General features: G+C 38.1%; 1 protein-coding gene across 1 annotated transcript in view; it reads right to left on the bottom strand.

The window, feature by feature from the left end:
• Positions 1 to 18,419, bottom strand: part of ryr2a (ryanodine receptor 2a (cardiac)) — a 114,377-nt gene that overhangs the window by 72,623 nt on the left and 23,335 nt on the right. The window contains exons 17-39 of the mRNA XM_062443053.1: positions 17,927 to 18,086; positions 17,358 to 17,505; positions 17,127 to 17,230; positions 16,879 to 16,983; positions 15,333 to 15,507; positions 13,919 to 14,127; positions 13,496 to 13,672; positions 11,927 to 12,072; positions 11,712 to 11,826; positions 11,399 to 11,559; positions 10,571 to 10,730; positions 10,177 to 10,263; positions 9,478 to 9,609; positions 8,522 to 8,616; positions 8,209 to 8,384; positions 6,825 to 7,483; positions 4,798 to 4,998; positions 4,192 to 4,297; positions 3,963 to 4,106; positions 3,028 to 3,155; positions 2,686 to 2,831; positions 1,326 to 1,440; positions 770 to 908 (exon numbers count right to left, since the gene is read on the bottom strand). Of these exons, the coding sequence (XP_062299037.1) occupies positions 770 to 908; positions 1,326 to 1,440; positions 2,686 to 2,831; positions 3,028 to 3,155; positions 3,963 to 4,106; positions 4,192 to 4,297; positions 4,798 to 4,998; positions 6,825 to 7,483; positions 8,209 to 8,384; positions 8,522 to 8,616; positions 9,478 to 9,609; positions 10,177 to 10,263; positions 10,571 to 10,730; positions 11,399 to 11,559; positions 11,712 to 11,826; positions 11,927 to 12,072; positions 13,496 to 13,672; positions 13,919 to 14,127; positions 15,333 to 15,507; positions 16,879 to 16,983; positions 17,127 to 17,230; positions 17,358 to 17,505; positions 17,927 to 18,086 (3,788 nt within the window). The remainder of the gene's footprint in view (positions 1 to 769; positions 909 to 1,325; positions 1,441 to 2,685; positions 2,832 to 3,027; positions 3,156 to 3,962; positions 4,107 to 4,191; positions 4,298 to 4,797; positions 4,999 to 6,824; positions 7,484 to 8,208; positions 8,385 to 8,521; positions 8,617 to 9,477; positions 9,610 to 10,176; positions 10,264 to 10,570; positions 10,731 to 11,398; positions 11,560 to 11,711; positions 11,827 to 11,926; positions 12,073 to 13,495; positions 13,673 to 13,918; positions 14,128 to 15,332; positions 15,508 to 16,878; positions 16,984 to 17,126; positions 17,231 to 17,357; positions 17,506 to 17,926; positions 18,087 to 18,419) is intronic.

The following is an 18,419-nucleotide window of genomic DNA, read 5'->3' as shown; positions in this document are numbered from 1 at the left end:
AGTGTGTTGACTCAGTTATATTGTTGTTTTTTAATATGTGGTAGTGTATTAGTGGGCTGTATTATATGAAAAGGTGTTTCTGATGTGTTGTGCATATGACTACAATTTTATTATTTATTATTATACAATTTAAATCTATAAAAAGTATATTTTACAGGAGTAGGTCTTTTTACTGAGGATTGAACATTGTATCAACTTTTTTAGGAATGGGTACATCTGATTGAATGTCGTTCATTTAAATCATTTGACAAAAACAAAATCAGAATTTATCTTCAGAGTTTGACACTATCAACAGTTTGTCACATTGTGGATGATTTTAACATGATGATTTTTCCATATGAGACACACATCATTGTGTATTTTTATAGGTCTTACATGTCTGGAGGGGATCATTTAGGAACTTTCAACCACAATCTCATCAAGTCTTCATCAGTAGAGGGAGTTTGCTCAGTTGTCATGGAGATGGCTCAGTTTTTCGCAATGGCAATATGGCGCTCAGTCATTTTACATACTTGTGTTACATGATAACTGAGCAAACTGGAAACTCCATCAGCTGATGACAAACGGTTAAAAGGACTAAGAGAAAGCTCATAGAGACACTGAGTTAAAAGGGTTAGGGTTAGACACACACACACACACACACACACACACACACACACACACACACACACACACACACACACACACACACACACACACACACACACACACACACACACACACACACACACAAACAAACACACACACACACACACACACACACACACACACTCACCGAGGCCAACACTGCTGTTCTCCAGCAGGTAGCTGAGATGATCAAACATGGCTTTCTGGTTCTGACGACTGATTCGACAGAAGTAACAGAGGAAACGACAACAGTTGGCCACCATTTTCGGAAAGGTGATTTCCTGTAAAAACACACACATTGTGTACAGGGCTGTCAGACACACACATCATATTTAATATCATGGTAATAAATAGTATATTGCACATCATATTTCATCATCATTTATGTTAATTTATTCATTCAAATGATTCAACACTCCTTCAGGTGAAAATGCACTTTTTAAAAAGTCTGTTTTAAAACACACTGTGACAATAATTAACACTATTATTAATTATAAGATAAATGAATGATTCCAGGCAATAGACTTTACAACATGACAATCACCTGTTTAAAAAAGTGTAAGTGTACAGCAGTGTAGCAGTACAGAGAACATACATGATGTGTACTGTGTGTATAAAGTACAACAACACTTGAGAAAGACACATTGGTGTATCATTTTAAATGTGTATGGTTGGCCCGAGATGTTCTTTCTTCATACCTTAGAGTCTCCTCCACTGAGTACGTTGACCATCACCTCCATGACAGTCTCATGCATCCCCAGAGCTCTCATCAGGTTAGGATGCTGGTAGAACACCTTGTTGTTCATGATGTCACTGCAGAGGAAGAGGAGGGGACTTTTTCATCATCGGGTTTACAATCACAATCACTCAGAATATCAGACAGGAAAAGAAAAACAGTGACTGAACATAAGATTATATTATGATTACAAACTATGACTTTATTTTTCCTGTTAAGTTTTCCTCAGTGCTAGATTAGTAAGCAAGCCAGTTTTAGTGGTTCAACTGCATCAGGATACTTCAATAATCTAAATGTTTTATTGTTATGTCTTTCTGTACATGCACTTTGTTTCCCATGATGCACTGCAGCTGGGTCCTTTCACAGCATCAGCACGTCATATACAGTAAACTATATACCAGAGGTCACTAATAGATGGACCACGGTCCGGATCCAGATCCAGACTTGTAACTGATGAAATATTTTGTCTGAGCGTTTTTTATTTTAACGTGCGCAGCTTCTCCAGCTATTACAGTAAAAGTGGAGCGGCCCTCAGAAACTCACAGACCACTGTGCATAGTGAATCTTTAATCAGCCAATCAGATCTGTGCATTCGGACACACAGAGAGACTGGAGGAAAGAGTTCGTATGTGTTGAAATGTTTCGTTATAAAGTTATTAAATGTGAAATGAAGTTTATGGTTTAAGGTTTAATTAAGTTTAAAAGTAAAAAGCACTTTAATTAAGAAGCACAATCAAAAGCTTTCTGTAATGCACTTTATTTTAAAATGAGTGTAATTGAGTGTAAATACTAATAAATGAATTCTACTGTATTTATGTGACAGTCTACAATCTAGCCACTAGACACAGATGCTGATGAACTACAATGCTACTTCAAGCTACTGAAAAATAACCTCATTTGATTTGCAGCTGTGTGCACCACTTTTTACACTAATGAACCACTGCATTGTTTTTGAGAACCACATATGTATTGATCATTAATGTATTATGTTATATTATCATAATGCATTGTGTGACTGCAGCTGCATGCCTTTGCATAGACATGGCCATGTATCTTATGTGAGCAGCTGTTAGCAGCACTTGCATTGTCTTTCTTCTCATTGTGTTTCTAGTTGTATGTATTGTTTCAACTATGCATTGTATTGTCACACATTGCCTGACTTCAGCTCTGTGTAGCACTTTTACCAACGTCTTAATTTCCCTCGGGACATTAAAGTTTATGTCATCTTAAATAGGACAAGAATAAAGTCTAGAGACCGACGACAAAAAAAAGAAAGTGGGGAAAGAAGCACTGAAGAGCCTGACGGATGAGTGTGTTCTCACCCCAGTCCCCTGATCATCAGTTTCTCCTCTTCTCTCCCCATGCGCACACTCAGCAGAGATCTGATCTGACCCAGAGCGGCCAGCAGGTTGATGGTGTCCTCGATCGATACTGAGTTTATAGTGTAAGTCTTAGGAAGAGCCCGGACCTGTGCAGAGAACACATGCACGCACACGCACACAGTTTTTAGACAATTAGGGTGACATAAACACGTAAATGTAAGTACTAGCAAACACACACCTGATCAAAATACCTGCTGTACACTAATGCAACAGTGTAAACAGCAGGAAACAATGAACTACATGGCTGATGTGTTTTAATGCTACAAAAACACACAAACCAACCTGTCCTCCGATGCCGTCGTACTGTCTGTGCAGAAGGACAAACATGGCTCTGACCAGTTCAGGATCCTCAATAACTGACTCCTGAGCCCAGCGAACCATGGTGTCTGAAATCAGCTGTTGTAACGTGCCTGCAGAAACACACACACACAGAGACATAGAGACTATTGAAACTGGTCGCCATAGGAAACAATAGCTAGAAAGAACGAGGAGAATTTGTGGCCATTGTGGAAGAGGGGAAGTTGAGACAGAAATTCATTTTCTCACAAGTTGTCCAAAAATACATGGAAATAAGAGATTTCTTCTTCACATTTTACCAGAAAATAACAGACTGTCTCACCCTCCCAACACACACTCAAACCCTGCTGGGAGAAGACAGCACTACAGCACAACTGGCAGGAGGTTATACAGTATCACTGTATGTCACTTAGCAAGAGATAGCTCAATGTAACTGACTCATCATATTTAATTATTGTCATTATTTGATATTTATTATTTTTGTTCTCTTTTCTATTATTTAATTTTGTGTGTGTATGTGAGAGAGAGAGAGAAAGAGAGAGAGAGAGAAAGAGAGAGAGAGAGAGAGAGAGAGAGAGAGAGAGAGAGAGAGAGAGAGAGAGAGAGGAGAGAGAGATGTAGGTGGGGAATTACCAGTAATTCTTCATTGTTTAACCTGTTTACTACAAATGACTTTTATATTTAAAGTATATTTTATTTATATACTATTCCTACTATGTTTAAGAAACGTTCATTATGCACTTGCCTCCATTCATTTCTGTATTATATAAAAATCTGTTATTATTCACATTTTCCAGAATCAGAAAATACGACTAAAATATGAGTTCTATCTAGTGTCTAGTGTGTATGTGTGCGCGTGCGTGTGTGTGTGTGTGTGTGCGTGTGTGTGTGTGTGTGTATGAGCTGGTCGAATGACTTACTGGGTTTCTTGTCTTTCTTCTCCTTTGGCAGGCTGGCCATCTTCTTCTTCAGGTAAGCCAATTTCTCCACCAATGACATGAGCCGACCTCGGATGGTGACGTCAGTGTCGCCGTCTATCACCCCGTCATCATCTAACTCTATACCTGACAGGATGGAGATACCTCAGGCTGTGCAATCATCAATCAATACATCATCAGGATATCATCAGTATTAGAACGTTTGGTTTACCACAGTGTCTCATCAGGTCCTCGTGGAAGTCCAGCAGCTGTTCTCGGATGTATTCGGGACAGGGACACTCCTGCTTCTCATCCTTAAAGTTGAGCAGCATGTTGATCTGCAGGGAAAATACATGCAGGCTTTATGAGATACAAGTTCTTACATAGATGAGCAACTACTACTGTAGACAGAAATATAGCTTAAATATCAGCTAATAAAGGTTACTAAATATCCACATGTTCCTGATCTTTATTTTATCCAGTATGTCTCAAAAATCTCTATTGTATATTGTTCTCAAATTACGAATGATTTAAAAAAAAAGTTTAATTAATTCAAGTAAAACAAGAGAGAGAATAAGAGAAAATAATAAAATAAATAAATAAATAAATAAAAATAAAACAGAATAAGTGAAAAAAGTATTTAAAGTTAAAAAGATAAAACAAAAGTCAAATGAAAAAAAAAGAGAAAGAGTTTAATAAAAAACTAGATAAAAGCCAGACTAAAACTAGGTTAAAAAAAGAAATTAAAAGACAAAAGAAACAGGTGAATAAAATCAGTAAGAAGATAAAACTTACAGAATGATAATACAAATGAAATGTGTGTCTGTGGTGCTCCTACCTGTTCCTGTGGAGGAGATCTGAACTCTTTGGTCTTCTTGGCGGTGAGGGCTGCAGACATGTTGAGTGCCAGCATCACCTCGTTGTAGCGGAAGCGTTGATTGTCTTGCAGACAGGCGACAAAATCATCAGAGAAAGCGACAACCGCCTCGATCCTGTGCCTCACCTGGCAGTCACACAGGTACTGCAGCACATGGCACATCTACACACACACACACACACACACACACAAAAACATACAGATATGATATACAACATATATCAATCGATCATTCAAACTTTATTTATATTGAACCTTTCATACAGGCTTGTGTTGTTCAAAAAAATGACAACATAAAGAAAATGAATAAAAAAACAAAGAATAAATTAAAAGATAAACTTTGAGAGCAATGCACACAACAGAAAAGAACTATTATAAAAATGTTTAGAACATTTAAATACAATAAGTTAATAAATAAATAAGTAAAATAAGAGAGAAAAGAGAAAGGGTTTATTAAAAGTTAGAGAAAAAAAGGAGGTTAAAATAGATTCAAAAGACAAAAGAAAAGTAAAATAAAAGATGGAGTGTATTAAAAGCTGGACTAAAACTAGGTTAAAAAAGAGATTAAGAGACAATAGAAACAGACTAATAAAATTGATAAGACGCTAAAAATGATGTAAAAAAAGTAGATATGAGATGTACAATCACACTATTATGTTGAAAGAGGGTTACTGTTTTGGGTATTGCTAAACATTTAAAGGTGAGGAAAACAAGAATTGTAAATGTGTCACTAAACAGGTTTTCATTGTGTTTGTATTCTTCCCATCAGCCTTAAAGAGATAAAGATAAAGCAGAAATAGCTGTTCAATGTAAGCACAGACACATACTACTATTGTCTTTATTGTCTCTATGTGGCAAGTCATTCTACATTGTGCTGCTAGACTTTTAACCAAAACAAGGAAGAGTGAGCATATTACTCCTGTTTTAGCTTCATTTCATTGGCTCACAGTATCTGTTAGAACAGATTTTAAGCTTCTTTTACTGGTTTTTAAAGCTCTTACTGGTTTTTTTTGGGGACCAGCCTACATCACAGACTCTCTGTTGTTCTACAATCCTTCAAGAGCTCTCAGATCATCTACTGCTGAGTTTTTAAATACACACATAAAAACAGGAAGGGCATTTTTCTTTAATTATCCTCCAATTGATGGAATACTCCTAAAGCTATAAGAGATGTCAGCTTAGTGAACATTTTATACCACAGCTGAAAAAAAACTATTTATTTCATTACTTCTAATTAGTGTCATTTGAACTTATTTCTACTAAATGTAATTTTTTTATTTGCTGTTGTTTTATTATATTGTATTTTTTATGTTTCTCTCTAAAGCACTTTGAGCTACATGTTTTGTATGAAAGCTTATCATTATTATTTACACTCTGCCATGTTTGTGTGTTGCCATAGCAACCTACACCACATGGCTTTTATTGTTTAATAATGCTATTCATTGATTTGTATTGCTTCTAATCCTACTAGCATACTATCCTAGCATCTGGATGTGAGAACATCCTGACTATCATTAACAATATTACTAACTCTTTATAGATCTGACTGTGACTTTTATTGTTAGTTGACGTTTTTTGTAACTTCAAATGCTTTGCATGGTGAATGACATGAATAACTGTGTATAGAGATGGATAATATAACTTTACAAAAGGGATTATCTCTAAACAGTTAAAATTGTTCCCTACTGCCTATTTATTATCATACATTTATTATATATATTTAAATTATTTATTTGATTTATTTGTACATTTTTTTCTCTGTATTGCCCACTGTGTGCTCATTATTAAATGTGTTGTGTTACTTAGTAGTAGCTTTTTTATTGGATTACACCTTTTCTCCTGCACAGAGTTTTATTAGAAAATAAATGTCTCATTGTGATGTGAGAGAAAAAAAGGACTTTGTATTATACAGAAACAATTTTTAAACAAAGCTATATCTGTAGAGGCTTCACTAATCTGATATAATAAAAATAAATAAAAAGTATCACCTGGAGTTTTACAGGCTCTGGTAGCTTCATCTGCAACAGTCCCTCTTTAGGCATGTTCCTCCCTCCATCCTCTCCTCCTCCTTCACCCTCTGAATCCTTCATCACCTCCGGCTCTACGTGCATCTCTTCCTGCCCTTCTCTCCTCTCGCAGAACACTGACGGCTCGATCAGTCGCAGGATGTTCTTCAGATCTCCGTTTTTGAAAACCCCCATGATGAGCAAGGTGTAGAAGAGCTTGATGAGCGGGACGAAGAGGAACTCGGTGCTGCCTCCTACTGGATCCCGTACGTGCATGCTCCCCTCCCGCACCGCCTCCGTCAGCATCTCGATGGTTTTAACTTTGAGGATCTCTAAGGGGAATTCGGGGCTGTACTGGAAACAGTCTCCCGATCCTGACCCGTTGTTGCCGTTGCTACGGAACCACGATCCGGTCCCGCAGACAAAACTCGGAGATGAGAAGTGCATTCTGGGTCTCAGGGAGGTGCTGAGGCCGATGCCCGGCAGGCCGTGCTTCTTCTTCTCATCTGGAAACAGGGTGATGCTCTTTGTTTCTCCGGTCATTGGGACGATGTACTCGTTGTTCATCATGAGGCGAGCTGTGGCGTAGCTGCTCAGGTGGATGTCGATCAGGAGTTCGTAGTAACCGGCACGAAGCAAACCTGAGATTAAAACACACAAACATTCAGAACCCTAAATGAGCCTGCTGTCTTTTATTAATGTTCTATCTATTTCCTGGCCTTACCTACTGTATGTATTTATTCTTTTAAAGCTGACTTCAACTACATTGGGTCAAGCTGTTCTTTAAGGAAAGTGAAAGTGTGCATTAATACTTTTAGTTTTAATGTACAAACTAGCTCCAGCTCAACCAAATTCATTCTAATTTCAATTTAACATGAATGAATCATTAACATTAAATTGAATGAATCATAATTTTTGTTTAATGGTTTATTTAACAGGGACAGATACACTATAGAGAGGTTCAAAGTATCACAGTGTTTATAGCAGATGCTAATTTGCAACAGCTGTCTCTAGAAGGGCTTTTATGAAAGTAAGAGATTCAAATATTACCAAAAAAAAAAAAAAAAGGAAATAAGGAAGTAAACTAAGTACATCCATTTTGAACCTTTATTTACATTTAGCCAATAATGCTTCTGTAACAAACACATTATTTTGTACTTAACATATAAATCTTATGCCTCTGGGCCATAGAGCTCCAAACTTTATCATCTAAGTTGTTGTTTTTAAGCAGGGATTGTAATGTAGTATTTTACATGATGTATTACTACATTTAATGAAGTAAAGTATCTGAATACTTGTTCCAACCTGCTTACTCAGCCTAGTTATGTAATACAGCATCATACAGATTATAGTGTGTATACATTACCTGGCATATACTTATTCTCTATGGCCTGCAGGAGCTGTGCCTCATCTACGTGTGAGCAGAGGGCGTGAGCCACCCGATTATTTCCCAAAGCACAGATTGCAGAGTAGAGTCTGAGTGTGTGGTAGTGAAACTTTAATAAGTCCCTCTGCTCTGACAGCTCAAGGATATCCACCGACCTGCACAACACAACGACATACACAGAGACTGAATGAGACACAAGAGTGCAAAAAGCAGAGTGAAAAGTGTGTGTGTGTGTGTGTGTGTGTGTGTGTGTGTGTGTGTGTGTGTGTGTGTGTGTGTGTGCGTACTCCACCTGTTCTCCTCAGGTATGTGTAGAGACATGAACTGCAGAGGTTCATTACACTGGACCAGCCAGCCGTGTCTGTCATTCACTCTGGATGCTGAGACCTGGAAAACATACAAAAAAAAAATAACATGTTAGTACATCACAGGCAGAAACATAACACTTCACACTGATTTCACACATGACACTTCTAGCCAGCAGCAACTCTCTCAGGATCAGCATCATGAACATGAACACTTATCTGATAGGATAAGAAAAAAGCCAATAAAACCCATAAGGGCTTGTTGGGTAGAACTCCTATGATGAGACATATGAGAAAATAAATACAGACAAATACATACGAGAGCTGAACAAAAACATAACAACCCGAGGTGTTATAAGTGAATCAAGAAAGGTGACGATTCCTACCTGTGCATGGAATATGATAATGAAAGTGGTGATGAGTTGCATTACATTTTAAGCAGACAACCGTTGATCAGGCCTGTAATCTTTATAGTTTATGTCCACAATATTAGTTTCCATGTTCATACTGCCTTATTGTTGTTGGTTGTTTCAGTGGGATAGAAGGTATGATATGCAATGTAGGAAGATTGTGATATTTGATGTTTTATGGGCCATCATTGCTGGTATTAAACTTTCTATTTCGGTATACTGATAACTTTTAGTGTAGATGTAGCTGTATTATATTATTATGTGTGATGAACAATGAAGACACATCTATAGCCTTCACTTACCTGTTAGAAACCATTTCTTAAGCATTTACATCTCTCTTCTCTCTCTTTTTAAAACCATGTACAAAATATATTCATCTCAAAAAGACAAAAGATGCTTTGTACCACATTTAGGTAAAGGAAACAATACAACTTCTTCATTCCACAAAAAGGTTTCAGTCTTTCTTTTATATCCCAATTGTAATTTTTTACAAAAACAAAAGCACTGATCCGTTATAAAACAGGAGATATTACCTTGAGGAAGTGGTTGGGAACACGACTCCATAACACAGGAGTGAGAAACTGTACGTGCAGCCGTGGAGGACACTGGGGCGCTAAATTCTTCCTCTCACTCTTAAACAGACCAGCTGACAGAGGCATCACATTCTGACAGGAAACAGAGAAACATGTTGGACGATGTTACAACATCTTTATATACAGTCAGCGATTCAAAGCCACTGAGCATTTTCTTCAGTGATTCATGTGACGGGTGTTGCTGTGCTGCATGAACATGAACGCTGACTGCAGGCTGTGCTTATGAGTAACAGGGGATTACCACACTACTCATTCTGAGTATTTGGTTCCAAGTAGAAAGAGCTTGTAAAGACACAGGATAGCTGCTCCTCTGGCACAGTGTCGATAAACTGACATTAAATCAGAAATCGTACAGAAAAAATTTAAACAGTAAAATTCTCACCAAACAAAGTAAATAATATGTGTCACAGGTGTGTTTGTTTTCTCCATAAAACATTAAATTCTTTCCATCTGTGTCCCACCAGCTTTTATTATGAAGGAGCAACAGGAAATGCAGGGCTACATAGGTTCACTACCTCCCAAACTTTAAATTCATAATTGGACGACAGCTCAAACAGTACTCCAGTAACTTTATGTGTGTGTCAGTGTGTGAGTGTGAGTGTGTGTGTGTGAGTGTGAGTGTGTGTGTGTGTCCCTCACCTTAATACGCCCCAGTTCAAACTGGAAGACATTGGGGCTGGTAGCCTTGGCAAAGACTGCTGGGAATAGTTTAGTACTGGGCTCAACCTTTGGGAGAGAATACACTCATCAATACCAAGATTTTACACTTGCACTTCTCTCCTTCCCATTTTCCCCAAAACTATCACAGTTACTCTATGACTTATGACGACATGTTTAATATCAATAACATACAATAATGTGGTGTTAAAATAACCAGTATGAGACAGTGGTATAGTGACATGACTGATGGGAGGAAGAGGTTTGGTGTAGGATGAAGGCTGAAATGAAGAAAGGAAGTTAGACAAGTATAGGTATTTGAGTCTTCCTGATTCCTCTTTCCCTTCTTTACTCTTTCATCCTATCAAGTATTTACCTGGTAGTATGTGCTGAGTTCTTTGCCGTTGGCGGTGAAGGTCAACAGTCCGTTTGTTGTGTCGACCAGACAGCCGATCTCTAAACCGTTGTTGTTCCTGCCCTGACCAGGACTGCTGCTCTCTCCAGCCCACACCATGTAGCAGTTACTACGCTTTATACTGCAGGACACACACACATACACACACACACACACACGTCACACGTCACACGTCACACGTCACACGTCACACATCACACATCACACATCACACACACACACACACACACACACACACACACACATCACACATCACACACACGCAAATGTGATATTAAAGGACACTACTACAGACAGTCAAAGTTGTGTGTGTATGTGTGTATGTATGTAAATGTATGTGTGTGTAGACAGAGATTAAGACTAGTCTTAGACTAAAGACAAGATTCCGTGAAAATATCCATTGAGGAACGACACTAGTCTTGGATTACACTTAATCCCTGTCTGGGAAATTGGCTCTTTATATTTAATGTAATATTTTTTAGTTCTTGGTTGTATTTAAGCCTGTTCAGTCGTCATTTAAAATAAACTTGACAATGACAGGTCTATAGTCATCATTACACTTTTCAAAGTGCAGTAAAGGTGTTTCTCTTGTCAGATTAAAAGTGTTTTAATTCCTAAAATCATTAAGTGTATTCTTTGCCTGGAATAAAAACGTTCATACTTCTTTTATATCACATGTTGTTGGTCAAGATATTTGATGAACTGACCCACATACACAGACATACACATAATATAATGGGAAGCTGTGGTTTGTCTGGTGCTGTATGAACTGACCGGAACTTTACTAACCTCTCGTGAACTTTGCCCTTCTCATCTCCCAGAGTAACGGTGACAGTTCGGACCTTGTGTAGCTCAAAGCTTGGGTCGTACTGATGGAAATCAGAGGTGACCCAGCCCACCCACACACTGCTGGGCTCCTGACCGGGGAAGATCCGCACTGAGTAGTAGTGCTGCAGAGAGAGAGAGAGAGAGAGAGAGAAGCATAGGTTTCTATCAGCTCCTTTACTTTGTTCCTGGTGTATTCTACTGCCTGGTACTGTCCAGTACATTGTTGAGTGTGAGTGTTAAGCGTGTTTGTATGTTTGTACGTGTGTGATCTTACAGTGGAGGCTTGCATAAGGAATTCGTAGTCATCTCTATCGTCAGCCATCACCTCCTCTGACAGACGAGCAGATGAGGGACAGCTGTTGTCTGGCTTGTTTCTCTTCAACGTGAAGCTGGAAGATCACACGGGTGGTTTTAGGTTGTTTGTGACACTTAATAAACATAATTAAAGATGGACGCAAATTATTATTATTAATGTGTAAAAAAGTTTACCGCTGTTTGAGTTTGAAGGGCTTCTCCTGGTTGTAATCTTTGTGGTTGTTGAATTCGTCTCTCTCGGGTCCGTTGGGGCCGTTGTGACCGTGAGACGACTTCATCAGGACCTCGAAGTCAGACACGGTTTCAAAGTCCTCGAGCTCCTGCAGACGAACAGTAGTGGTATTATAATATATTGCTTTTGTTAGTAAAACAACAAGGTCTAAGATGTAAATGAGGTGTGTGAGGAAATGAAACACGCTCCTGCTGAAGCAACATGTCTCCATCCACAGTGTTTGTCACAAATAATCACATGAACATCCACAACTTAAACTGAGATTTAAGGTGAGCACAGAGAAACAACATCCAACTGAAGGAACAAAAAGAAAAAAACATTTGAGAGAGGAGGAAGCCTCACATTTAATAATAACCATACTGTGATGGTCACAGTCACACACACGGTAATATCATTCACTCACACAGGTTCATTTCATATCCAGGCACTCACACCAAACAATTAGCATTGGACAGTTAGCATTACAGTTTGTATGATAAGGAATTACTTTATTTGTTTTAAACCTCACATTGTTTATGTGAAGAGCAAACATTTGAATACATTTTCTGTTATATTAATCATTTCATTTATTTGTGTTTGAGTTACCATGGTTGTTGTTGGGGGAGGACTCCCCCTGAAACTTCCTGTTTGGAGCAAAAGGTGTGACTAAGGGCTGAGGACTCTTAAATCCTGGAGGAAGCTCCTCGGGCTGAACCATGTGCTGCTGTGTCATGGGGGGGTTTGTTTTAGATTTAGTTGTAGCCAGCTTATAGCCAGTATATATGTGTTCCCTCTTGGTTGTTAAATTCAAGATTAATAAATAGAATTTGAGAAATATTAATATTTATTTATTATACTTATTTATTTTTGCTTAATTTTAGTATTATAATTAAATTGTTTTGATTATAATTCTTTGTTTTATTAGAAAAGTGTGAGATAGAACAGATCCTTCACCACATTCACATCAACCGCCAAAAAAAAAAAAAAATTATGTTGGGTCAGTTTCATTCAGTTAACATCTTAGTTTCTATGTAGTTATATTGAGTATAATTCTCTTCTGTTGATCTCTTTTATAGGCCCAGCTGGTTTTATAACAGTTTGGGGCTATTTCTATCCTATACTCCTGTCTTTTCATTGTTTCACTGCTTGCTCCCTCACACATACCATTCTTTTTCATATCCTGAAAGTTTTGGATCCACATGTGAACATTGTTCATTTAGTGTTAATCAAGTGAAGTCCTGGAGCAGCTTCCTACTCTGTCCTGTTTAAACCTCTTGATTTCATGTTGCTACATGCTAATGTAGCATCACCCCTCCCCCCCCCCCCCACATATTGATCATACTGTCTGATCAGTGCCTATTGGCCTGCTGGTAAAATATCATTTCCTGTCATGTTTCAGTGTGTGTGTGTGTGTGTGTGTGTGTGTGTGTGTGTGTGTGTGTGTGTGTGTGTGTGTGTGTGTGTGTGTGTGTGTGTGTGTGTGTGTGTGTGTGTGTGTGTGTGTGTGCGTGTCATCAGTATGTTTCTCTTACCCTCTTCGGTGAGAAGAGGCTGCCATTATGCGAGGACCTGGAGAAGGACTCTGCACACTCTATGGGCATGCTCATTCTGTAGAAGGTGATGTCAGTGTTGCTGTTCTGCGAGCCAAATGACCTCTGGGTGACCTTTAGACACGGACACGACTCCACCGTCCCATCTATCCGCGTCACCTGAGAGAGGAAAGAGAAATCCACACTGTTACCGTTACATGTTACAATCACCTCAGCTTCCTTTTTATGTAGTTTCTTATAAATATTGGTGGGAAAAAAACATGTTTAGTAAATGATTAATAAATGTTTGAAAATGTGCCTGAAGGGGAATCTTTCATTTCAGTCCAGCTCAGACCCCCCCTACCAGTAATTGACAGTATCTACAAGCTGCTAGCTGCCTGGTTCCAGCAGTGCAGAGACTCTCACCTCTATGTGTTGGTGGTTGGGGGGCACGGGTACAAACTGAGGCAGCCTCTTGCTGAGCCACATGGTGACGTCTCTGTTCATGTTGACGGCGAACGGTTCGTAGCCTTCCTGCAGGCCACAGATGGTGAAGTATTTCAGAGTGCTGACGTCTTTACCAAAGTTCATCCTCCCCACCTGACACACACCCAGGCTGCACACTGGGATGAAACCTGGGGACACACAGAGGACATGAAATACTCAGATTAAAACTTTTGTGCATTACCTCCTGTAAGGATGATACAAATCTGCACAAATCTATGCAGCCGATGCTGCATAGATTTGTGCAAATTCATCATCAATAATCACATGGTTATTTAAGAACTGTGTAAATCAGTGGATATGAAGTATGATTAAAGTAAACAAATCAATAACTTAAGAGTCAGATACTAAAATGGACTAAACTGCATACAATTGAGAATACTGACTGCAGACATGATCAATGTCCTGTCATCTTCTAAAACAGTGATGTCAAACATACGGCCCGTGGCCAGCCAAGGGGTCCGATCTGACCCACTGGATAACTTTGCAAAGAATGAAAATTGCTTCAGAGATTTATTTTCCCACCCTGACCAGAATACAAGAATACAATACATACATATTTAAACCATGTTTAAACCATTCATATATTGAATTGATATTTGAATCCTAGTTGAGCTTCACATTCTGAATTGTATTGTTTAACTATATTTGCTTTTATCTGTTGTGTTTTTATAGTTGTATATATTGTGTTTTTAAAGTTTTATCTATTGTGTTTTTATAGTTTTATCTATTGTGTTTTTATAGTTTTATCTATTGTGTTTTTATAGTTTTATCTGTTGTCTTTTTATAGTTTTATCTATTGTCTTTTTATAGTTTATCGTACTCATAATTCTTTAATTCTTTTATTTGATCTTGTGTCTTGAGCTTGTGCAACACTCTGGTCAATTGAGGTTGTTTTAAATGCTGTATAAATAAACTTTGACTTGACTTGAACATTGTACAAAATGTTGTCAATCAGCAGCTTCTGTTTAAAATCTGAAAAAAACTGAGACATAATATTGTTGAAATTGCACTCATTTTTCACTGTAAATAGATGGTTTATTATTATAAGTTATAATATATTACCTGTAAGTTATTACTGGTCTGGCCCTAGCTTGGGCTGTATGTGCCCCCTGAACTAAAATGAGTTTGACACCCCTGCTCTAAAATATTCAGACAAATCTGTTGTGGATCCGACATCAAAGGAGGAGACTTAGGAAGATGAAGATGAGAGCTTTGTCATTTAGTGTGATGATAACTAACCTCAAAGGGTGAGTTGTGTCATATCGCCATGCATAGATGCATATGTGTGTGTGTGTGTGTGTGTGTGTGTGTGTGTCAGTGATACAGCACTAACCTTCACCAGCTTCGAAGTCCTTGAAGGCGAGCTCAGAGCCAGAGTCATCCAGCAACACTTCTCCATTAAGTGTGAACATCATGGTGTGTTCATTCAGATCCACCATGCAGCCCACCACGTCACCCGTCTGCCAGGCACGCCCAAAGTGCTCGTTACCCTGGTGCCAGCGCTGGACCTGGAAGAAGCATATGTCAAGAGGGCGCCGACACACAGGAGGTGCTCAGTGGTGTAAAGAGAAGAAGGACTCACACACACACATTTTGTCTTTAATGGCACATATGAGTGGTTGGTGAATGTATCACTCATTTTCCTGAGGTTCAAAAAAAAATACACAAAGACCTACAACACAGTCTGAATTGACCTGTTATTAAATCTTAATGAGGAGTTTAAAAACGAGACTGAAAACTACAATACATGTAGTTATAATGGGTTTCAATGGGGGCATTTTTGTCCCTCAGGATCCCAGAGGGAGTTTCTTTAAAATCTGACACTGCACAAAAAATAATAATGCATCAGAATCAATGTCGATGCTAATCATTCACTCATCACCAAGACTATAATTCACTTTGCATTTAGTATATAGAAAATAATTCATTTCTTTTGGGGTTTTTTTATTTTTTAAAAAGGCGTTATATGTAAACAAACTGGCATTTAAAGGGTTAAAATACTGAAAATGATTGTTTGATATTTATTCTCAGGACAGATGTTGGTTAAAAAAAAGAAAAGTAGAAGTAGAAAGTAATATTCATTTATAATATTTTTTATGGCAGCCCTTTTACGCAGACATTTTTGTCACTAAGGGACTCAAAGGAACTTTTTTTAATTGAGGAACAAGGGTTAAGGACCAATGTTAAATTAAAGATGGCTTAGATCTATTTCAAGATGAACCAACTAGTTTCAAGTAACAGCATGATCACACTCCACTGGTATTAAGTCATCTCCACTTAAATGAGTGATTCATTTTTCTCGTTCCTTGGCCATCATTTTTTCAGTGTGTTAGATTATGAATTAGAATGATGTTGGTAATATTCAGTGTATTTTATTTATTACTCTGCTGTAGTAAGTCTGATCTCAAGTAATTCGATCTAAAAAACAACATTTTCTATTTATTTCAGAAACACAATGACAAATCATTTCACTAGTATTACATCATTTTCTCATCAAATTCAGTGTTTATTTCTCTCTGCCCATATTTTCAATTATATTTTATTTCTTATTTTAGCTTGTCTTTATAGTAGTGTGTTAGCTTGGTTGACTAATTTGACAACCTTAAAAATCATTTTAAAACCTTAAATACAAAACCACATACCATGATCAGATTTTGGGGCTTTTAAATGTTCTTACTGATTTAAAAAAAAAAAATGGATATCACTAATAAATTGCAGGGTGTGATTGGTGCTTTGACAACATAAATACTCTGATAATTTTTTTAACAGAGTATTTTCGTCTTAATAACAACAATGTGAGTTTTATTGTAAGGTATGATTATATAATATGCTGACTGAGTGATACAAATGATACACAGTAAAAAGAGAAATCCAGCCACCTTGAAGCCGTCAAAGACAAAGGCCTGATCATCAGATCCCAGCTCCTGGTCTGGTAGGCATCCTGGTCTGGCCCAACCCACCCTCATCTCTCCTGCTGTTAAAACCTGGAACAGAAACAGGAAGAGGTTCACATCTCAGTTAATCCTAAATGATTATATTAATATTAGAAAAGTCATCACAGATCTCTTTTAAATTGTATCTACCAGCATCTTTTATATATCTGATCAAATGTCATATCTCTTCTTACCTCCAGCTCAAAGTACCACTTCCCAGCATTAACACAGTAGGTCTTCTCTGCTCTGAAAATGCGGAACCTCTCAGCGGACATGTTGCTGGGGTCAGATTGAGCTGCTGGATGAGAGAGAGGCAAAGGAGGAAAGGGAGGGAGAGCGGCAGAGATAAACAATAAAATAGATACATTATTATAAAAATGATAAGTCTTTGAAAGAAGTGATACAACAGAAGGTAGATATGGTACCATGGTCCTGGTCAGGAGCTTCCAGGTTGTATCCATATCCCAGCAGAGTCCTGACAGCCTCTCTCAGACTGTCTTTGTTAGACTTCTTGGTTCTCTCATCCAGCAGAACGTAAGGGACCAGACGAGGGTTTCTACGACTCTTCACATCCTGAAAAGCAATAGAGGACACAGATTTAAAAAAAAAAAAAGAAATAACCAGCTACTCTATAGGAATATGCTGCAGGGTGAGGACAGTGAAAAAGCAGCACTTTCCATTCCTCCATTAAGGTTGCTCTTGAGCACTACCCTAATTGGGGAGCAGCAAACAAACTATATGAATATGAGGATAATTATTGGTCGCAGTCAGTCAAATGGACAAGAAAGGGAAGCTAGTGCCACATGGTGTGGTTACCTCGGAATAAAAAAGACAAATTCAACTTAAACTGTGTGTTGTCTTCATGTAGATTTAAGGCTGTGGTTGCCAGTGATAATTTGCACCTGCTAATGTACCTTTAATCTATTGCTGCAGGTCTTTATCCTCCTTATTTAAACCTATTTAGACTCAGCTGAGCTGCAATTAGATTGGCTACCTGTTGGATGCCATAGGTCCAGCCCTGACGGATGCGGTCTCTTGCCCAGACGTTATGTGCGTTCTCAGCCAGTTTGTCCACCATGGCTTCCTGGGTGGAGGTCAGTTTGATGTGACACAGGTCCAGAGGAGCAGGTTTATAACCACCGGACAACTCATAGCTGCACAGATAAGAGTCAAAGCACTGCACTGTTAGCTAGCCAGCTGCTCAACAACCTCCATGTGTTTATGGTGCTGTAGTCTTCATAATAATCACTATTAATAGAGCCTGACCGATACTGACCTATCATTGATATATCAGTATCAGTGAATATGTTGTGAGATATGTGCTGATATGTTTTTCAAGTTATACAGGCAGCAGTTTATGTATATTTGACCTTTTTACTTTTTTTTTTTTTTTTGTTTGTTCCAAATGTTTTGTTTCATTTTATACATTGAGGCAATTTTTAAACTGTAAAATGTCATTACAATACATACTGTAACATATAATATCA

This window comes from Scomber scombrus, chromosome 21, assembly GCF_963691925.1.
Source record: "Scomber scombrus chromosome 21, fScoSco1.1, whole genome shotgun sequence".
In the NCBI taxonomy this organism is placed as follows: Eukaryota; Metazoa; Chordata; class Actinopteri; order Scombriformes; family Scombridae; genus Scomber; species Scomber scombrus.
Note: the sequence above shows the minus strand (reverse complement) of the source record. Positions and strands in the feature narration are given on the sequence as shown.